The 22,892-nt window shown below is 40.8% G+C and overlaps 2 protein-coding genes across 2 annotated transcripts; one reads left to right on the top strand and one right to left on the bottom strand.

Moving 5' to 3' along the window:
* Window positions 1-2,543: 2,543 nt before the first annotated feature.
* LOC105040176 (glyoxylase I 4) lies at window positions 2,544-4,849 on the top strand. The gene is made up of 3 exons (XM_010916587.4): window positions 2,544-2,928; window positions 3,090-3,195; window positions 4,330-4,849. Exons 1-3 carry the CDS (start codon window positions 2,777-2,779, stop codon window positions 4,639-4,641), a joined length of 570 nt encoding a protein of 189 aa, XP_010914889.1. The 5' UTR covers window positions 2,544-2,776; the 3' UTR covers window positions 4,642-4,849.
* A 671-nt stretch (window positions 4,850-5,520) lies between these two features.
* LOC105040177 (probable cellulose synthase A catalytic subunit 1 [UDP-forming]) lies at window positions 5,521-18,897 on the bottom strand. Its single transcript, XM_010916588.2, has 14 exons — window positions 18,513-18,897; window positions 17,049-17,244; window positions 16,654-16,847; window positions 14,889-14,973; window positions 14,596-14,782; window positions 13,607-13,873; window positions 13,155-13,500; window positions 12,931-13,068; window positions 12,725-12,850; window positions 12,406-12,618; window positions 12,062-12,326; window positions 10,496-10,692; window positions 10,059-10,409; window positions 5,521-6,424 (listed from the first exon to the last, which is right to left on the bottom strand). The coding sequence occupies exons 1-14, from the start codon at window positions 18,591-18,593 to the stop codon at window positions 5,837-5,839; spliced, it is 3,234 nt and encodes a 1,077-aa protein (XP_010914890.1). The 5' UTR covers window positions 18,594-18,897; the 3' UTR covers window positions 5,521-5,836.
* Window positions 18,898-22,892: the final 3,995 nt, after the last annotated feature.

The following is a 22,892-nucleotide window of genomic DNA, read 5'->3' as shown; positions in this document are numbered from 1 at the left end:
CCGATGGTGTCTCTGAACCATCATCCGACGTTTCGACAGTCGAATACCGATATGTGGTCGGCCAGACCACCCAAATGCCATACGACTGCTATGTACAGTTATCCTGTCAAGGACATATGGTACGGCCATCCTGGGGCATTATCCTATCGAGGACATGGATTGATCTCAGTGACTTGATAGCTCACGATGACTTGACAGCCCACGGTGATTTGACAGCCCGCGGCGATTTGACAACTCCTCAGTTGTCTGCACCATTAATGATGGGGCTATATCGCATTCTACTATAAAACGGGGTAAGGCAACAGTATTGGTAAGGCCTAAGTTTCAAGTCCTAAGGTCCCAAGGATTGGGTCTCTGAGAGAAGCGCCTCTTAGCTCTTGAGTTTCCTTTCTCTTTTCCTCTCTCCGGCTAAACTTCTGATTTTTTACTGTTGCCTAGTCTCCTCTCTGACTTGATCGTCGGAGGGTCTCCATCGGAGATATCTTCGATTTGTGCAAATTTTTTTTGTAGGTATGCGACACCGATAATCAAATGATGGGGGGATTGGTCGCAATAATGTGTATTTGGATCAGCAATGCGATCAAAACTATTTAATGGTGTTTGGATCAGCAATGCGATCAAAAATATTTAATGGTGCTCAAAATGCAACACGACACACGTTTTTGTCATCAACATGACTTGACAAAATAATAAAATTTTGAACTTAAGGACTGACGACAGGAACGTATCATGGGACAATAATAAAATTTTGAACTTAAGGACTGACCACAGGAACGTATCATGGGACAACTTGAAAAGCTTTAGCTCCAGACAAATCCCAGGTCATCCAACGAATTAGGACCACAAGCGCACCTCCAATATATGGATTATTCCTTGGACACCTTTTTGAGTAAAATCCAGGGGCAGATGGGGACTGTGGTAGAGCCGGCAGCACCTTGCGACGGGTTCAGTGCCCTCCAGCTCATATCCTTGCTTTGGTAGGTAGAATTGAGGGGCCACGCTCGATCATCCCTAATCCAAGCTCAAAAGAGGCCAACATTGTGATTAAGACATTGGTTAGCACTTTATACTAATTAAAGGTCTAATTAGCGATACGACCGACCTCCCTCATGGCATCTGGATCACAATTTGTTTGATGCTGCATCCTAAGTCACTCACCAATCCCCACTACTGATAATTTAATAACAGCATCAAATGGCCTGATGTATTATTAGTTGGAAACCAATGGGAGCTTTTTTTTCTTTCTTCTCCTTAATCACCACACTATCTTAAAGCCACAGCGACAACCATTTTGACGAAAAATAACCATAAAATATCATTATTTTTTATTATAAATATATGAATTTTATATACTAATATAAAACTTGAATTTCGATTGCCATCTGAAACACACCATTCACTATAATATATGGAAGTTAGGATTCATAACAAATGCATTGGAGTGGCCCGTGGGACTTGCATTATTCTACCGTTGTTTGAACGCTGCAAGGAACGGTCCTTGTCTGTGCGCGGGACCAAAATAAGCAGGTTTGGGGAAGCGAGGAATCGAGAGAGAGATTATGGACCAGTGGAGTACCAAGTTTCGTGACGCCATCTGCCGCTATCCTGTCCGGTAGAGTGCAGGTCCAACATAACTGGATAAGCTTAACCAAGAACCACCAACTTAAGCTCCTTCTAGTTCAAGCTCTCTTCTTTTCCTTTTTTGTTTTTTGTTTGGGGACCTCTTCATCGAGTTCATGATGCAACTTCCGTCTCTGTCTATTAATTTGGTCTTCATACGGCTTGAATGTAAGATTTCATACTATAGCTATGATTTTGTCGCTTTTTCTTTAAAGTTTGTCTAATTCTTTAAAAAAATACTTCAAAACATCACAAAAAAAAAGGGGGAAGAAAAGGCTTAGAAAAAATATGGGAAAAAAAGGAACAGATTGAGTTCCCTATTTTTAAGTTATGAAAAGTCCCTTTTTTTGTGTGTGTGTGTGTGTTTTTCTTAATTTTCTACCATTAAACAATTGGAAAGTCTCACTCCTTGGAAATTCTAAATATTTCAAAATCCACCGGATGAGTTATATAAATTGTAGATAAGATTTTGAGTGGTGCAACTCCGACAAAAATGAGCCTACGTGTTAGCTAAGAAGCGGATTTCGTCCTACGTTTCCTATTACAATCACGAAAAGATCTTGCAGGCATGTCTTTTCCCACCTTCGCAGCAGCAGCCTCCTCCTCGTCTTGTGAAATCTAATTGAAGTCAGATCCAGGCCCCATCGAACTAAAATCCATCCGGTCTAAATCGACCCATACCCAACAAAGATCTGGGTCCGTCGGATCAAAAATGAAATCGGATTCGGATATGATCCGGGTCCCCATCCGTTTCTTTTCTCACGGGATGTTCTCGTCGTATACCTAATCTTGCTTGACCTCCAATGTGGAATCTTCCGGATTAGCAACAACGTGGATCCACGCGTCCAGAGGGCATCCATCTGTCACGTGGCACGGGCATGCACCTGGCCAGCCATCGCCGAGCACTATATTTTGCCGCAAGCTCCCCCAGTCCTCCCCCATGAGTTTCCATCGCTTGCTCATTTCCTATTCGTCTCCAGTTTCCGTTATTCTCATCGCCGCTCGTTCATCCACCCATTTCTTTCTTCCGATCTGCTCAAAATAGGATAACATCATCCATCAATTCCTCTTCCCCACCCTAAATTGTTAGGTGAATCCATATCCAATTTATTTCCGACCATCCAGACTGTTAATTGTTGCCTATCGATAGGGGAAGATGCTGCACAACGCTGGAGCCTTGCCTCTCACCTCCTTGAACCACATATCCCTCGTGTGCAGATCGGTCGAGATGTCCCTCGATTTCTACCAAAATGTTCTTGGCTTCGTTCCCGTTAGGAGGCCTGGATCCTTCGATTTCGACGGGGCATGGTAGGTTAAGCTAATGCAAAGAGAAAATCCGCTTTGTTCCGATTTTTTTTTTCCCCCTTCTTCTTCTTCTTCTTCTTCTTTTCCAATGTTTTTACCAATTTTATGGTGGAGCGTGGCCTCTGCATTAATCTTCATTTACTCTTTTTTTTTTAAACCTATAGGTTGTTCAACTATGGAATTGGCATCCATTTGTTGCAATCGGAAGATCCAGAGAACATGCCGAAGAAAACAGAGATCAATCCCAAGGATGACCATATCTCCTTCCAAGTAAGTACTGTCTTTAATTACTTAATTTTGAAGAGATTCTGTTATACTTTTACAAGCTTTTTTTTTTTTTTCTTTTTTTCTGATAAGCGACATGGCACTTTAATAAGTTCTCGCCTTGAGGAATCGTGTCTTTGGTATCCAAGGTTTCACCAACGATTTCTCCGAAGCACTTGTGGTCTTTGAAGAATTCTTAGTACAGATTAAAAATCAATCACAAGAGAACATAACAAACACCACCAATTTGTGAGAAATTTTGTCTGATCAGTTTTGATGGCAAAAACAGAGAAGGGGTGTGGGGACGGGGGTGTTTGAGACATACCGTACGGGAACAAACCAAGCCATAGTTCCATGTGGCATTTCACGGTGGGTTGAGCCATTTGTGGAGTGCCACGTGAGATTGGAAACCAATTGCTAGCTATTGATGGAGCCTCCGATCCCTCCTTGCCATGTTAGCAATCATATGGGGTAAATTCATTTCATGAAGTTCCGATGTCTTAATCGATGATCGCAATAATTGCTCTAGAATTTTTATTTTTCGTGCTCGAATGACCCAATTTTGCGTGAAACATACCTGGTCTCCACTCTCTAATAAAAAAAACAAAAAATGTGGGACACCGATGATGCAGGCTTCTTGACAGGTTTGCTTTTACACATCAATTTCTTTTTCTATTTATCAAAGATCACAACTTGATGTTCATTTTTAAAAAAAAAAAAATCACAACTTGATGCAAGTACTTACTAAGATATTTCTATAGAGGAACCTATCATTCAATACTTTAAATAATAATAATAATAATAATAAAGAAAACCATGCATGTCACACACAGTGCCATCTTTCTAGAGCCAGACAATTTTTTTTTTTCTTCGAATTGTCCAATGCATGCATGTAGGTGAAGCGAACGTCCAAACGGACAGGTTCTGTGAGAGCAATTAAGGACTTTCCATATGGTGATGCAGTCACACCAACTCCGAAGTAGCTGGTCCCCTGGTGGCTTTTGCATCACCATACCATTTTTTATGTCATCTTCTTGGTGTTGCGTTACCCAACTCTCTCAACACGCAAGGTCTGTCCATATGCAAGCAAACAAAAAAGTTTCCCACATCATGAAATGACTGAATTCCCTTTCCATCCAGTGCGAGAGCATGACCTTAGTGGAGAAGAAGCTGAAAGAGATGGGAATACCCTACATCCAGAGGCGAGTCGAGGAGGGCGGCATCTACGTAGACCAACTCTTCTTTCATGACCCAGATGGCTTCATGATTGAAATATGCAATTGTGACAACCTTCCGGTGATCCCTCTGGTCGTCGGGGAGCCGGTGAGGGTGTGCAAAAGAGTGAGTCTCATGAAACAGCAGCAACAGCAGCAGCTCCAGCAGCAACAGATGGTGCAATATCTCCCACCAGCCATGCATGTCAAGGAGGAGCCGCATATCCCTTGTGCATGAATAATTGAGCGAGTCAGGGGGGCAGAGCTTTCATTACATGTTGTTGTGGGAACCAGAGTATGCTTTGTTGTATCTAGGGGTGTCTTTTTTTTTTGTTTCATAGGCATCAGGTGAAAGTGTAGTAGAGAAGCTCGTTCATCTTCTGCCATGTAAAAGGGTCGTGTAGTTTGTTGTGTTTTCTTATGATGACGCCCAACTGTCTTTGTCATGCCTTATGTTTTGTATGCATATCTGCTGCTCTTTTATTTATTTAATTTGTTTTTTTCATTTCCTTTTTTTCATGAGATGGCCAGCAAGTCAAGCCAACTGCCGTGAAAGCTGGCGCAGGTTCGAACTTGCAACAGAGTCCTTGGTCATGAACTGGAATCCGTTTCTGGCTAGTGCAGGTTAATTTGTTGCGTGGCTAATAATTGAGATGCGTCGACTTTAGGCAACGCAAGCAAACTCGCAGCAAGGTTATACCATGCTTACAGCCGTTTAGACAATGCGACCTCAATCTTAGCAGTCTCAAAGACCCGAAATCAAGATAAGCATGACTTTAGCAGGGGAAAATGCTAGTATGCCTCGGTTGCCAAAAACATCTCTCAACTATTTGATATTAAAGATGAGAAAATCCATCTTCCTTTTCATCTTAGTTTGCACCACCGAAGTCCCCGACCATCATCATGGGCACCTAAAGACGATAATCTTAAGCCTGACTTAAGTTGCAGTTAGCTTTTGGCCACTGCATGTCAAAATCCCATAAACTAATGATGATTGAGTAATACATGACACATATGCCGTCATATATGATGACAGTATTCACCATATATGGGCTCTTATGTTACTTATTTAGACATGTTTTTTAAGAAATGACATCCTAACACAAGACAGATCGCATTATGCCACAAAATATAACCACGACATGTTTATATAAATAACAAGGGATCCATCACATTCGCACAGCGTCCCTGACAAAACCAATTATATGCTACACAAAAAGGGAATTTTGAAATCACAAGACGCCAGCTTCACCAAACCAGTCTGGTGCTTTTGATACCATCCGTGCAGAACAAACATAATACAGCTAAAACATCGAAACTCTTCAGTGTTATTACACTATTAGATCTTTCCTTGCTGATATCCAGGAAGCGAGCATGCTGAACTTTTTCAAAAAAAAAAAAAAAAAGGAAAAAAAAAATCTCCCGAATAAGAATCAGCAATTGATACCACACTGTCCCGCAGCAGCAGCTTTCTGGGTGGGGGAGGTGAATGGATCGATACGCACCCACAGCAATGAGAAGATGGAAGCAAGGAGGATGGACCAGACAATGACAATAGTTGGTGTTCTATTTGTCCGACCCAGTAGACCTTTGAGGAAAGGATAGAGGTGAACTATCACCCATATGGCGAAGAATAGTTTCCCAAATAGCGGACCCCATGATTGGTAGCCACTGTTGACAGCGTATGAAACACCTGCAACTATCCCCACCAAGTTCACAACTAGCACAGTGGTCGGTGGAATGAGGAGGCTTGTCCACTTAAACACATACAGCTCGGCAAATTCCCCATCATCATCTGATGCCTTTGACGTAACGGTGAAGTTGGTGTCGATCCCAGCCAAAACCTTGAGCAGTCCTTGGAAGACAGCGAATAGATGAGCTGAGGTGCCACCAATTACCCAAAACTGCTCATTCCTCCACCAGTCTTCAATTCCCACACCACTCCACCTGAGCTCCAAAATTCCAGTTGCAAAGATTGAGATGAAGAGCAGAATGAACCACATGCCTGCATAGTTGCTTATCTGCATAATTCATAGCAGGATCAAAAGTTTAGAAGCCTTGCATATGCCACACCAAATGCTGGGACGATGTCAAGGATAAATGCAATGGATACACATTAACTAGTTACAAGATATAAGCATATAAAAGAAATGTAGATTGCTATGCAAGGAGAGAACTTTGCAATCACATAAAAATGCCTATTGCAACATTCACATGATTTTGGAGGTCTCTTGGCCATGTATCGAATCACTCTTGAAACAACATCCAACAGTTTTGATTTCCATTTTCAACCTCCAATCTGAATTTTACAGTGGGTTGTAATATTACTGCACCTTTGTGTGTGTCATTTTGAGAAGGGCATCTTTAGTCCCACATCAGTTGTGAGTCAAGAGGGAGTGGTTTATATGGATTGCAACCTTCTCTCCCATGTGAGGCTTCTTTTAAAGGGCAAAATTATGAGGCTCTAAATGACCAAGACCACCTGAAGCCTAAGGATGGTCATGAGCCAAAGCGGACAATACCTCATGTATGTGGATACGGAGGCATAAGCCAATTAACCATCTGAGCTATCTGATCTCTTGACCCATGACCACAATATTGGTGCCGTTTGTGGGAATGCCTCCTGCCCACCCAGTGGTAGAGCATAAGAGGGACTAGGGGGGGCCACTGCCCCTCCCAAAAAATTTTAAAATACTTATATTTATATATATGGTGGCCCCCCCAAATATTTTAGTCTTACACACATTACGAATCCATCAGTTTGAAAAAAAAATCATATAATTAGTTTATATATTAATTTTTTATTCAAAATAATAAGCTTTTTAAAGAAAAAATAGTTATTTATTTATTCTTCAACCTTTTATCTATTCTTCAACCTTTAATGTGGAAGAGATTATTGATATTTTTACACAATCAAAATCATTTTGCAGATGGTAAAAGATAATATTTTTTATTTATACATAAAATTAAATATTTATTGATATTTTTGTAATATTTTTGAATATATATATATATATTTATTTTATTATTTATTATAAAATATTATTTAAAAAATTATTAATAAATTATTACTTTGCCTTCCCAACATTTGATGTCAGGCTCCGTCACTGTGCCCACCCATACTCCCTTCTTGACTAGGAGGCTATGTTGTGGGGGGGGAGAGCATCTTTGGTTCTACAACGGTTGTGAGTCAATAGAGAATATGGCTTATATGGATTGGAACTTCTCTTCCACGTGAAACGTCTTTTAAAGGGCAAAACCATGAGGCTTTAAATAACGAAGGCCCACTGAAGCCTAAGGTCCACTGAAGCCTAAGGATGGTCATGAGCCAAAGCGGACAATACCTCACGTATGTGGGTGCAGAGACATAAGCCAATTAACCATCCGAGCCATCCGACCCCTTGACCCATGACCACAACAATGTGCATTAGCAAGTTTCTAGTAAAGAAATCCTTAGCCCATGTTATTCAACTTAACCATGCATTGTCAGAGAAGATTATGCATGTGACACTTCTTTTTTTTTTTTTTGAATTGCCCATGGCTATCAGGGGTCAGTGTACATTCTTTTAATTGATGAAAAACCAATTGCAATAACTCCTGTAAGAAATTGTAGTCAATCTAGGAACAACATGAATATCAAAGTCAGCATTAAAAAGAATAGCAAATGACATGAAGATACAAGTTCAGGAGGGGCAATTCCATCCAATATTTGCTATACCAATCAATACCATACATACCAATATAGAACCGTATGCAGGCTCGAGCCATACTGACACTAGGTACGCCTCACCATCTCATATGGTACCATGTACCAACATTTTGATTCCATCTCTACATATCTATAGATCTAGAGTCCCCAGCTACTTTTTATGGTATAAATGCTGACTTGTAGATGCAAAGTGTCAAACAGACAATGACCCACTAACTGGGAAAAAGAGGAAAAAAAAAGAGGAACAACAGAGGTGATAGACATCTTGAAGATTTTTTTTTTTTTTAAAATTCTGTTTAAAAAATATATGCACATCAGAGGAAAATATCTCCAACAAGTCATAGGACAATACTCTAATCTGATTCAGATGCCTAGAGATTTTCTTCAATTTGGTCAAACATTAAAAATACGACCTATCATACTAGAGAGCGAGAAATAAGGCCATAAATTATCGCAGAATTATATTTATTCATTAAAATTTTGATAAACTCCTCCTAACAGCGGACAGCTCCCCAAAACTATAAGGATAAAATGTTGCTGAGCGAATGTACACCCTTGAGCAATAGTATTGGCCAAGGTAATGGCCTCCTAGTTGACATGCAGGTCTCCACACTAATTGAAATACCTTTAATCTCACGAAGGACAGGCATATCCTGCATCTTGTACTAATAGATTTACCTATGGATTAGATGCCTCATCAAGAAGATTCTTTTCGGATGAATATCCCATAACACACTTTCTCAACAAGTTTAAAATAGTTTGCAATTGCAACTCTCCTTTTAAGTAGCCAGTCCTTAAAATATTTATCAGCATCCCCATCTCAAATGTCACCCAGAAGCTGACCACTACTTGCAAGATTTTGCATTCCAATTCACTTATGTAATTCTAAACGTCATTTGGCACCGACCTCCCATCCTTACTAATAATATCTAATTAATCAAGCAGTATTTCCTACAACTGGTATCTTACCAAGTGAAATCTTCACTCCTGCTACCAGCATAACCATAGCAGTAAGAGCTATGAAAAACATGGGGCAAGCAAGGTGATTGGGCAGCCTCCCCTCACCCCCAGACCGACCAAACCATACATGCATAAACATGGATGCATGGACATATAAACACAATAACAAACAAACTAACAAATGAATGAATATGAAGGATGTATTTTCTTCCATCCAGCCAAATTTCATAAATCCTATCATGGAACAGGCCAAAAGATGATACTCCCAAAGATTGCAACTTCTAAGTCAAGGAAAAAGCAGCCCATCTTATTTGCCAGCTCAAAGAACCTTGATATAATAGCACATGTTCAGGTTCAGAAAAAGGCATTACCAAGATAATACCGCCATCATATTTGTCTTCTAAAACTTTCTTAATAAAATGAGGTTGAGGTTGGCTACAGATCACAGATAAGTTGAGAAGGCTAATATGAGAGACAACTTTATGTCAAATAAGTTGAGAAGGCTATATAAGCGACAACTTGATGTCCACCTTCCAAGAACTTATAAGAACTTGCACCAAAGTCCTAGCCAAGACAATAGGCAAGAGGGGTGTGCTATCAGACCTGGAGAGCCAATTAGTGGGTAAAGGAACCCACTTTGTCAGTTATGGTATAAGTACATGCAATCAAGGAGCACCCTACAAGCCCCTTATGTAACAAAAAAAGGAGCACCCTATAAAATTCCTAAATTATAAGACAACTGGAAATGACAGATTGTCTACAATGAATATAGATCTGCAAATTGAAATTAGATCGATTTTTTCCCCCTATCAACCAAATATTGCAATGCACTGGTTGATACAAAATGGTACATTTTGACTTCTAGATTATTTATTCTAACAGTCATTAAGGCAAATGCCATAGACATAAGAAAAAAAGTACAATGCATAGAAATAATGCAAAGACATAGGCACAATAGTGAAAGGGTAAAACAAACCACGACTCACCTCCGGAATGATGAATTTTCCTGTGAGAAGGCAGATAGCTGGAAGCACACAGTAAGCAATCAGTGGGATGGATGTGATTGGATAAACTATGGTGTTGATGTATGCTATCCTCTCCAGAAGCTTCAACCTCCCACTATAACCATACCAAATAGGGCAATGTCTACTAAGCAGGATCTCAATTGATCCCAAGGCCCAGCGTAGCACTTGGTTAAGACGATCAGAGAGATTGATGGGGGCAGAACCCTTGAATGCAGGGCGGGGTGGCATGCAATAAATTGATATCCATCCCCGTGCATGCATTTTAAATCCAGTAAGAATATCCTCAGTAACTGAACCATATATCCAACCAATCTGGGAAACAAAGGCAAGTTCAGGTTGTCATTTCCAGTAACATAATCATGACTAAGAAACAAGATCAGATGTTTATTGTAGCTAACCTCTTTGCCCCATTCAGTCTTATCCTCATAGCCACAGCTAATAACATGGATAGCTTCCTTGAGCAAAGAAGCTGGATTTGTAGATGGTGGTATACCACCCTGCTCCATGAAGGTGGATGCAATGAAAATTGGTGACTGACCAAACCGCTTCTCCAAGCTCTTCTGAGACATAAGCAGCGATCTCTCATCTTCATAACCTAAAATTGCAAATATCCCATTGATGGTGGTAGATATTTGATAGTGAAATATCAATCACAGTATTTACAGTAAAAGTAATGATTACTTTTCAAAATATTGATCGATAATCCTGTGGTTTACACAATAAAACCAAAAAATAGGAGTTTCTAAGTATATCATCCAGAGGATGGCACATAATATAGTAAGGATCACAAAAATTGGGATCAATATAGGGTGAAAGGGAGTATCAGGATTCCAGAAAGGTATAATAGAAAGAAGCATCAGCATTATAAAACCTAATAACCTTTTGCTTTCTTTTCATTTTACTGTCCACACTCCATTGGTTCCCTTTACTTGGAAAAAGAGAAAAGAATGAAGCATTATCAAACTTACTGTTCTCTAGGAGGAACATCCCATTAACTTCCCATACTCTACTAGCGTTTTAGCACAAACAAAGAACAGGTTCAGAAAGAATATCAAACACCACCCACCCCGGCCCCTCTCCCCCCCCCCCGCCCCCCAACAAAAAAAAAAAGGTGCTCTCCCTTACACTAAAGTTTCATACGCAATGCAAGAACCTGGACAGAAGGTATTGCATACAGCAAGATATGCAATCCAGATTTCTTCAACACAAGTATCACCCACCTAGTTACAATGCTTTGCTTTCCACTAAAATGAGATTAGTAGTACAATCAGGAGGCCAACTAAGTCCTTCAACCCCCACTAACATATGGTTTCCATCCTTCTTTTCTCAAGTAAAATCCAAAATACAAGGCAACAGGGTGTTGCCCAATTTGCCAGAGGGCACATGCATGATTTTCTCAGAATTTGAGTGCAGACAATCTAATCGTATTCTTAATCTCGACAAACCCAGGGACTTTCCTCTCAGAGTTGGAGGATAGGCAATAAAGACAAGGAAAAAGCAAAGACACGCACAAGTGGGTGATCATGATGATGTGCAGTATGCGAGGCTAAGAAAATTTCACAGAACCAGGAAGTAAGTGTTCAGTTGGATTTGCAACAGCCATTTTTCAATCATCGAGGTCCATATTAAATAACTTCACAGAATTATTACACTTTACTTCAAGCTTGAAGAAAGGCCAGAAGAATCAAGAAGATCCTAGTAACAAATAAAACATCAAAAAAAGTATTAGGCTTATACACTTTACAAACAGACTACATAAAATGGCTAAGATTCAGCCATATCCTAAAACAATAAATATTATATCTTGGTAGACCTTTCATGTGCGTAATTATCAAAGCTAAAAAAGAAGCTACAGGCAAATGCAAGATCATGATTCATGCCACTAAACGACATTTGGAGGATGCATCTGTTTCAGCTCCTTTGAATCATTTAAATCAGAAATACTATAAGCATCAAAAACTTACCTTCTACCCCCTCCTCCATGTCTTCCATATTGAAGATAGGAATGGTGGATTCAGTCCTCTTAACTGCCCGTTTTTTATCAATGTAACTCTTGCTCCCACTCTTTCCCTTCTTTCTTGAACCACAGCAACTCTTAAAGACTATGTTTGGTTCCAAATCAGCCTCAGTCAGTACAGGATCATAACCATACAAGGCCTGCCTGTTAAAACAGCAACCTGTTCCCACATAAACGGGGCCCTGAATGCCATCTAAGCCTTTCAAGTTAATCTGCAAAATGTAAGTTTGGTAAGAACTTAATTCATTCTACTAGATCCAATGCATGTCTCATATATATAAGATTCCTTACATCGAAAAACACAATGTTGCGATTGGCATATCGATCATGCAAGTCAATGCCATCGAATCTTTGAGGAAACTGCACATAGCATGTCTTCTTTCCCAGTGCAGGATCCATCATGAAACACATTGCTTCACGAAGAGCTTTGCTATTGTTGAAGTAATGATCACAATCCACATTTAGAAGATAGGCACCATTGGTTAAGACAGCAGATACCCGAATCTGACCAACACCAAAAAAATTACAGACATAAGACCACTATTCGCAGATAAAATAATACGAGAACATATATGATTGTATAAGCCAATATAGAACAGAGGATACAAACCAAAGCATTCATTGCACCAGCCTTTTTGTGATGCTGGAAGCCTGGTCTCTTCTCACGGGAAACATAGACAAGTCTAGGTAGTTCATTGCCATCTGTATCAAGCCCTCCACTGTGCCCTAAAAAGACCTGCATTTTTAACAAAAAAGGGGTGAGACAAATGAAATGTGAAATGATGGCAATGGAATGTCATGAAAATGATGATGTACCTGGATCATGCCAGGGTGATCTCTTGGATTATTTCCAGGCCAAGGAGTGCCATCCTGCATTGTCCAACCTTCCTCTGGGGTTTTCTGTGCTTTGGCAACAAGAGCATTTATTCGTACTTTGAACTCCTCATACTCTCTCTGAAATGAACCACTTCATGGTTTAATACGTGTTCAATACAGATTCTTAGAGGATATTTTTCCAACAACATACTTTCCAAGTTTACCTTCATTGCTCGGCGTTCTTTCACAAATGAAGGTTGTATTTTGTCCTTCAAGTAATCTATCTTTTGGGCAAAATAAAACTCAGGAGCCCTGGGTTCAATATTGTGCTTCTTGCAAAAGGGCACCCATTTTCTAGCAAATTCTGCAGTTTCTGAGAGTGCTTCAAATGTCAGCATTGCTGAACCATCATCAGAAACATAGCATGAAACTTTGTCAACAGGGTAGTCCACAGCGAGGATAGACAACACTGTATTGGCTGTTATAAGAGGTGGTTCTTTCATGGGATCCACCGTACTGACAAATATATCAATCGGAGCTAACTGTGAAGGTTCTCCCTCCCTATCATATCTGAGGCAAATATATTGAAAGAATCAGCACAATGTACTTCTGTAACATTTAAGTTGCTTAACACACCATATTCTGAAAGGACAAGAATAATAACAAGAAAACTGACCTTAAGGCAAGTCTTTCGAGGTATGTTTCACGATTGATTGGATACCATTTTGGGAATTGATCCAGAAGCCATGACAAAGCAAACCAAATCTCACATATGACAGATGTTAGCCACAATGGATAAGCATCTCGAACTGGATGAGTGATACGATACTGGAAGAAGAAACACAAAATGATAAGCCGGAGAATGATCACCAAGCGATAAAGGTTGAGTTGGTTAGAAGGAATAGGCACTATGCGGCTCAGAGGTTGACGAGCATCATCAGCCCTGCAAAAAAAACACAATATGTATCAAACACACAAAAGCTTCCTTATATCTGTTAGAAGCATCACACCAGTTTTCATGGATACAGGATTCTGCCTAAGTTGAAAAGAAATGACAAAAACTTGGAATGCACGATGTTCAGACACCAAAAATGAAAATAATGAAACTAAGTAGCTTGGTCAAGGTCTAGAAGGGAACAAGTTCAAAAAGAGACATTTCTAATAGCACATAAGTCCAAACAATTGGGAGCACATAAGAACTAAAAAAGACCAGCATTTATAGAAAGTTAAGCTTACATTTTACTCAGTTTCCAATAACAAATCATACTTTAATTGCATCTACATCAGGGCTCAATTTGGAAGCCATGTTTTTGTTATGATAATGAATTATCAAACATAACTTCCAGAATTTTCAATTAACAAGGTAGAATTAATGAAAATAATACAAAAAAAGTGAAAATTTTGAATGTGCAAACAAATAAAGTCAAGATTTTCTTACTTTTAATATATTTTGTCGAAAAACTTAAGAACACATAAAAATAAATTACTAAACTAATAATGCTTGTCCAGACACCAGCTACCCAAAACCAGACCATATTGTATCTGATCAAATTTGAGGTTCATCTAACCATGAAATCTGGCATCTATGTGAACCTCTCGGCAAAAGTAGGACAAAAAACATGAAAGCGAAACAAAAGAGTCAAAGCAAGGATTAGTCAGTCATACATTTGCAGATCCTCGCCATTCGAGCCAGTTCCTTCTATATCTCCTTTCCCATCAGTGTATTTATTGGTCATCTGCATCATATTTTTCTCCTGTTTGAGTTTCCAACCTTCGACTCTTTCCTTCCAGTCAACACTTCCAAGACCATACGAGTTCAAGTCCTTTGAGGGATCTACAATTCTTACTGGAACTGCATTCATAACACCATAACATGTTCAGAAAGCCAGCAAGTCAGATTTGATGGTTAAGCATATGCATTGAAAGAGGAATTTTTTTCCTTTAAAAAAAAAAAGTACCTGGCTGGCTCGGATCTACATAACCTGATGACGGACTTCGAATTGAGTGACGATCTGGTGTGGCATCAGGTATTTCACCAGAAACCTGAAAGGATAGGATATATAGTGTTTGAGGCTAGAAGAAAATAACACAGCATAAAAACCAGATGTTTATCAGGTATTTTCACGATTCCACTTGTGAAAAGCAGCATAGTTTTGTTAAATAACAAACAAATAATGCCAAAAATAAAAGGGAACCACTTTGATAGACAAAGTTTGTCACGCTCCGAATCCAGCACCCGGATCGGACACGTGATGGCCGCACACTCTTTAGGACAAGGCCCTAAAGAATATGCAAGGCCTATTTTTTTTATCAATACACAATCCTATGCTCCTTACTGTTCGGTCCGAGTCCCATAGTATCTTTTGAATTTGAAAAAAAATAGAAAAGAAAAAAGAGGGCATAGAGATAGAGAAATCCAATTTTTATGTGAGACCTCCTCATTGATCGGACCTCAATCTGATTAAATCTAAATCAATCCGAGATGTTTAGGCCTGACCGTGATCTGATCCAACCATGGTCTAGACTAAGATTCTCTCTTTTTGTTCTAAATTCTCCTCGATTGAAGGCTAAAATATTTTTAAATTATCTGATCAAAGCCTTCAATGCCAGATGAGCATCGGATCTAGAGATCGAGCAGTGAGTTGAAGATCATGATTTTTGGATCTGACTGACGGTAAGTTCTTTTTTATCTCTGAATTTATTTTTATATATATTCATGTATTTAAAAATTATATTTTGTACATAAAAAAATTAAAATATTTAAAAAATATTAAAATTTAAAAATATATATTTACATATGAAAAGTAATTTAAAATATTGGATCAAACATGGTGTCACCTCTGCATGATATAAAATTTAGAAAGAGATGATTTTCTTGTTTTAATATTGCATGATTTTTGGAAAAAAAATTATACATGTTGGATTCAGGTATGCAGGCATCAGGTGCGCGATTCGGATGCTGGATTCAGGATGTGACAAAGTTACATAGTAAAATATGCATAAAGACCAAAAAAAATATGCAAAATTCAAACTAAAGGGAAAAAGAAAAGAAATGGGACAATAGTAAAAAGGAAGAGGGAGACGGATAGAGATTTAATCCAAGAGAAGATTTTTTTTTTTTTTGAAAAATCAATCATCATGATTACATGCAATTTTTAGATTTCCCCTGCACCTTATATGGAAAGATAAAAATAACTCCAAAGTACAATCTTAATAGACCAAATGGATCAAAAACCTTTCTAATCCAATCTAGTATCAGATCAAGACTCATTTTACCCAAAATATACTAAAATAGTGTCCAAATCAACAGACATGTTGACTTTCCAAATTAAATGATTTCCTAAATCACTAAAATTCAAACGTCTCTATAGGAATTTCTTAAACTAAGATTCTCTAAGCATTCTTCAGATTTTCAGTTCGTAAAAAAAAGAAAAAAGGAAACAAAAATATATATAAAGAAAATAAGCATTTCTTAAAAGCTTATTTATATTAAATGTACAATGGAATGATCATGTACCATGATTGACTTCTAATTGACAGTTCTTAACATGTCCCACTAATTCAGCAAGATTGAGCGTATGCAATTTCTCAGTCAACCACTCAACCATGTGAATGCTCCATCAATTGCTAAGTAGCACATAAGACCTAAGATATTAAAAGTAGCTTCCAATTCAAGCAAGCAACGTCACGGTTCTAACAATGATCTTTGTTTCTTGGGTCTACCTGCTGACCATTGGTCAGACGTGGAATACAATGCTGAGGTTCATGTCTAGAAGATGAAGATAAATCAACATCTTCTCCCTGGCCTTGTAGCTGCCACTGGTGCGCCGTCTTGCCATTGCCTTGAGTGTAATTGAACTCATTGTCCAAATCATCGACTCCATCCTCTTCATCATCTCCCTCAACCCGAGGACTACCTGCAACACCATATAGGCTATAAATAGTAAGATCAATATTGAATGATGAACCTAAGCATCAAATCCATTGAAGCACATCATGTGGCCTTATTTTATCTACTTGAATTTTTCTGTATGAGAAAGCCTCATAGAAACTCGATAAATTACTCTTAAATCAACCAAAAACACAGAGAATGCATCTATTACAAATAACAAACTGACCTTTATGTCTCTTGTACCTAGTCTTGCATTGAGGGCAAGACTGGTTCCCATCTTTACGCTCGTATTCATAACAAGGGCGACAAACTGGGAAAGCACACTCATTGCAAGCAACAAAAACATCACCAGTCACTGTAAGCCCTACAGTGTCACCACAGATCTGACATACTTGGCCATTCAGGTTTTTAAGGGGCTTAGGCTGCATGTTCAGCAGGAATAAAATTAGGTCAACAAATCGAAGGAAGCAACATGCGTTTTCATACAACCTCCACATCTCAGAAATTACATCAAATATATAACGTTCAACTTAAGCATATATCAAAAACACCACTGAACTATGCGCAAGTCCTAGAAGATAAGAAGAAGAAAACTCGAAAATTAACACACACATGCTCACAAATATGTATGAATAGGTATATATGTATACATATGTGTGTGTGTGTAATTGTGAATGGATTCATATACACGCATATAGACACATGTCATGATCATGCATATGTGTACATACATGCATACAGAATAAAGATTTTAAACCATCTCATTGTTTAGTTTCAAACAGAATGTACTTTGCAACGGAAAAGTTAAACGATGAACCACTTTCCAGTAACCATACAGGAATGCCAAGAGGCAGTAAATATCTCAAAATAGAACCCACGATTGCATGTCAGTCTAAATGTTACAATCAGGTTATCGCATACGAAGTAGGCTGAAAAGTAGATTTAACAGAACATGCCGGATACTGTAATCCAACAGTAGCAGCAAAAAAAGAGAATGTTTCAAGAAAATACAATGCCAGCTGACAATTTCTTCAAAATACTTGGGAAAAATTAAGATTTTTCGGGTTTGCATCCCGTCCTACAGCATCCACAAAGAAATACAAGAAGACATGAGAACAAGTTATGCAAAATCAAGGTGATATACAAAGATCTTTTTCTTCTGGCAGAAGAGATACAAAGATCTCTATTGAAAGAGCAAGAAGCCATGAATGTGCAAAGCCAGCATGAACAAGGCAAGAAATTCGACTGATAACCACCGATTTCTTGTAAAAGACAGAAAAGATGAAGCTCAATACTAGCAGCGCACGGTTAAAACCAGGAATTGCTCTGAACACAAAGAAGAAGATCATCAAATTTAATCGAATTGCAACTTCACAAACCACTGGTGCAGAAATCGATCAAGAAATTCAGCCGACGCCTGCAGACACCCGGTTGTTCCAATTAATCTTAAAGAAAACGAACAAGAAGTCCAATTCAATCGCATCAAAGGTGTTTTTCCCAATCTAACCGATCTAATCAGAAGCCATTACCAAAATCCACAAAGAGTTGTAGGAATTCCAAGTCAAACCCCAGTAACACTAAGTCCAACAGCGGATCCAGACACGAGAATAGCAAAAAGATGTATAAGAAAACTGGAAAGAAATGATCTTTAAGACAAAAGAAACCGAACGGGCATACAGGAAACACGTACCCCGGCTTCTCCTTCGTGCCGGATCATCACGAACTCGTTCCTCTTGTGCGAGCCCGCCACCATTCCCGCATTGGCTTCCATCGTTCCGTTGGATCAGAAAACCCTCCTTTTCCTTCGGTTCTTTCACCAGATCTTCAGAAGAGCATCCCAAATCGGAGAGATCAAGAACGACAAAGAGAGAGCGGTTTTTTCTACTCAGCAGCAATCTCCTCGCAACATCCGAGCTAACGAACCACCGATGGGCTCTCACCTCCCCCCACCCGATCCTACTTTCCCCTCTCTTCTTCTCTCTTTTCCTCTCTCTATCTCTCGCCTTTGCTTGCGCTCCTCTCTATATCTTTTTCTTTCTTCCTTCGTTTTATTGGTGATGTTTGTTTTTTTTTTTTTTTTTTTTTTTTTGGAGGGGGTTGAGGGAGAGAAGCGTTTTTTTATTGGTGATTTGTTGGTGAAGTGATGATAATATATTGCCGATAAATTAGGTTTAGGGATCGGAACCGTCGGATGGAGTGGAAATGGATTTTTAGCCGTCCGATCTGAGAGATCCCAACGGCTGGCTCGCTGGCTGTCACAGTCGCCGGGGCTGTTGACAGGCTGGCAGCGGTGGGCGACCGGAAATCGCCGGTAATTCGTGACCTCAGCGTCGGCCAGGAGCTACCGGATCTGTCGGTGCGAAGAGCGTTGAGCAAATGCCCATATAATTGAAGACAACTAGTACAGTATTCCTCTGCCAGCTGAAGAGAGCAAGCCGTAGCTGAGGAGGTGCCACCTCATTGCCCAGTTAGCATCCACTTGTCCTTCCGCCGTTTTTCACGTTTTAGCGACCGAAATTGTTGTGCAAATTACCAGCCATGTATGATTTCACCCACTTCTAATGAATTCCACTTTGGGGGAAGTTAGTTCACTAATTTATGTGCCATATATTTACAATTTTCACTTTGCTGGTTTGCAAGCAAGTAATCAAATTCGCATACCATTTTGAGTGAGTTATCTTGATTCCCACAGATGCATCCAACGCTGCTCCATGCCTCTATGACTCACGCATCATGCTGCACCTCCGATCATGATAGTCCACCGCAACGTGTTTTCGAAGAAATTTGGTTAAAGGAACCTACTTTCAAAAAATATATGTATATTTGTTTTACCATTAGCAAGTTGTTTATTTTAAAAAATTAATTTTTTAAATGAACCGTCATCAAGCCTCCTATCTGCTGAACGGCCTTGGACTTTTTGTGATGTCATGGTGAGAGATGCAAATGGATCGGATCAGATCGGATCATGAGTGACTCCGATCTGCTTCGATTTTATGATCAGATCTGAATATTAGACTTAAATCCAGTCGAATAAAAAATTAAATTGAATCGGATTGGATTCGTGATAAATTTTTTTGACCCAACAGGTCATTCGGATCAGATCGAATTTATGTATAACACAATCTCGATCTATAAAATACGTGTTCATTTTAGATCTGAATCGGTTCGGATGTAAGATATAAATAACAAGATCAATAAATAGAAGATCCATAGATAATCTTTTTTTTTTTTTTTGATAAGAATATAAATGATCTTATTTGCATTACAAATTTTGATCGCATGAGATTAATAGAGCCTCCATATCCCACACTCTTCATCCAAGAATTCAAAAAACGTAATCACATTTCCTCACCACTGTCTCTGATTTGATTAACCCAAATTCAGAATATTCTAACAAAATTTTAAAAGATAGCGGTTTAAAAATCAACAGAATGCAGCTTTCAAGAGCAACATATATTAAAGCAGTTTTGATCAAAATTAATATTCATGTAACATAGGAATGGAGAGAGACGAGGGATAGGTTCGGTTTCAACCGTTTAGATGAATCTACGGGTCTAGTATTAGGTTCGAGTCTGGTCAGATTAGATTAGATCATTTATCTCAAAATCCAAATCAATCCAAAAGTCTTTATGTATCGGGTTGGGTCAGGTCGAATCAGGCCAAAATTCAGTAAATTCAGATCCGATCCAGAAATGGAATGGATTCAATTTTTGGATCCGATCCAGATCCACAGATCCTTTAAAATGATTCGGATCAAATCTACGTAGGTTGGGTTGGATCGCATTATGGGTCAACCCAACCTATTTGCAGCCTTAGTTATAGTGGAACGCATCACACCAAATAACAACAAATTGGTACTGGCATCATTGAGCTCAAATAAACCACCAAATTCTTTAACAAAATTGATGAGGAGGAGCCGTCCTGAGTGTGTTGCGCGACCATATGTTGGGTTGTTTATTTTGTAGCTGCCATTGTGCGTGCGAGAGAATAAGAGAAGCTATTTCATGGCTGAATCTATAGGTGATAATTCTAAATTAGAAGACCCAAAGACAAGGGACTAGAAGTGGGAGCTGACTACAAAAAATGTCTAATTTGAGTTGGAGGTCCTTCCTTTTCTTTCCAAATTTGATGCCTAAATACCATAAAGTTAGATGTACATGGTTGACATTTTTTATATCGACTTAAATTTTGGAGTCAATTAGTTACTCAACATGGTGGCAAAGCTCACATCTGCTGGGGCTCACAAGTTCAAATCCCTTGTGTTGGGGGATACCGACCGACCGATTGCCCGACTGACCGGCGGAAGTACCGACCGGTTGACGGTCGGAACGACCGACCGATGGCCGGGAGCGCCCGACTAAAGGACGCCACTACCGGCCGTTCAACGGTCCATCGCCGACTGAGGGTACGTCGGGCGCACCTTTTTCCGACCGACCGAACCCGGAGGTCCGATGGCCGACTCACGGAGAGCTCACCGACCGACGGAGGAACCCGACGCCACTCCGCTGGCCACCGACCAAGGGTCGGCCGACTCCTCCGATCGCCGTACAGCCGCCAGACCTTGTCAGTTCTGACACGGACATGCGGCACGGTTACCTAGGGGCATTGTCCCGCCGAGAGCGCGGTCAACCCTGGTGATTAGACGGCCACACGGCGACATGACGTCTTCACGGCAACTCTGACAGTCTACAGTGAGTTGACAGTTCCTCACTTGTCTGCGCCATTAATGACGGCGCCATACCGTGCTCCACTATATAAACTAGGGAAGGCAACAGTGCAAGGGGATCGATCCGCTCCCCCCACTTCTCGACTCCTAAATCACAGGCTCGCCTCTCTCTCTCTCCCTCTCTCTCAGAGCTCTTTGTCTACACTTCACTGTTGCCCAGTCACCTCTCTGACTTGACCGTCGGAGGGTCCCCGCCGGAGCCGCCTCCGATCAGTGCGGACTTCCTTTTGCAGGTGCACGCTTCCCGATGATCGGGCGACGAGGCGATTGGCCGCAACAGATTGGCGCGCCAGGAAGGGGACAGCATGACAAAGACAAGGGCTCAACGATCGAGAGTCACTGGGTCGGCCAGACGCTCTTCCCGTCGGGAAGAGGCCTCCCCGCCCCCGCCGGCAGCGGAGCCTAGCTCTCCGCGCCCTGCAGTGACCACGGAGGCTCAGATTGCGACCATCGTACGGCAGATGACCGTACTGACCGACGCAGTCAAGAGCCTCCAGCAGCAACCAGCGACCCGACCTATGCCTTCCAGGAGCAGCCGCCGACGGCCGCGCCGGTTCCTGTCGCCTCCATGCGAACGCCCCCAACAGCGCTCCCATGGAGAAGAGGAGGGACGACCATGGCGCGACGACCGACGGTCCCAGCGGCCCTCTCCCTCCCCATTGGAACGGGCAAGGAAGGAGAAGCGGTCGCGCACACCGTCGGCCTCCCTCTCAGAATCCTCCGGAGACTCCACTCCTGGGGTCTCCCAGCATCGACGAGCGGACGACTACGAGCGACGGTTTGAGGAAATCGACCGCCGACTCGCCCAACTGCAGACGGACGGCCAGAAGTCTTCCAACGACGTCGACTTCCAAACCGCCCAACCTCTCTCCCGACTGGTCCTCGATGAGCCGATTCCCAGTCGGTTCAAGATGCCGCACGTGGAGCCTTACGATGGCTCCACCGACCCAGTCGACCACCTCGAGAGCTATAAAGCTCTCATGACGATTCAAGGGGCAACCGACGCTCTTTTTTGCATCGGCTTCCCCGCCACACTCCGCAAGGCTGCCAGGGCCTGGTACTCCGGTCTCCGATCGGGAAGTATCCATTCCTTCGGACAGCTCGAGCATTCGTTCGTGGCCCATTTCAGTACTAGCCGAAAGCCGCCGCGAACGTCGGACAGCATTTTCTCCCTCAAGCAGGGGGAGAATGAAACGCTCCGACATTTCGTGGCGCGATTCAACGCGGCCACGCTTGAGGTCCGGGACATCAACGAAGACATGGCTGTCTCAGCCATGAAGCGGGGCTTGAAGGCATCCCGATTCACTTATTCTCTGGACAAGACCCTCCCCCGGACTTATGCCG

The sequence above is a fragment of the Elaeis guineensis genome, chromosome 3 (genome assembly GCF_000442705.2).
Source record: "Elaeis guineensis isolate ETL-2024a chromosome 3, EG11, whole genome shotgun sequence".
Classification (NCBI taxonomy): domain Eukaryota; kingdom Viridiplantae; phylum Streptophyta; class Magnoliopsida; order Arecales; family Arecaceae; genus Elaeis; species Elaeis guineensis.
Note: the sequence above shows the minus strand (reverse complement) of the source record. Positions and strands in the feature narration are given on the sequence as shown.

What these genes read in the sequence shown, in the direction of transcription:
- LOC105040177 (XM_010916588.2), bottom strand. Translation starts at nt 18,593, where the DNA reads ATGGAAGCCAATGCGGGAATGGTGGCGGGCTCGCACAAGAGGAACGAG. An exon ending in CTCGAAAGACTTGCCTTAAG is followed by an intron (nt 13,501 to 13,606) that starts GTCAGTTTTCTT and finishes TATTTGCCTCAG; the next exon opens with ATATGATAGGGAGGGAGAAC. An exon ending in ATCACCCTGGCATGATCCAG is followed by an intron (nt 12,851 to 12,930) that starts GTACATCATCAT and finishes TTAAAAATGCAG; the next exon opens with GTCTTTTTAGGGCACAGTGG.
- LOC105040176 (XM_010916587.4), top strand. Translation starts at nt 2,777, where the DNA reads ATGCTGCACAACGCTGGAGCCTTGCCTCTCACCTCCTTGAACCACATA. An exon ending in TTCGATTTCGACGGGGCATG is followed by an intron (nt 2,929 to 3,089) that starts GTAGGTTAAGCT and finishes TTAAACCTATAG; the next exon opens with GTTGTTCAACTATGGAATTG. An exon ending in ATGACCATATCTCCTTCCAA is followed by an intron (nt 3,196 to 4,329) that starts GTAAGTACTGTC and finishes CTTTCCATCCAG; the next exon opens with TGCGAGAGCATGACCTTAGT.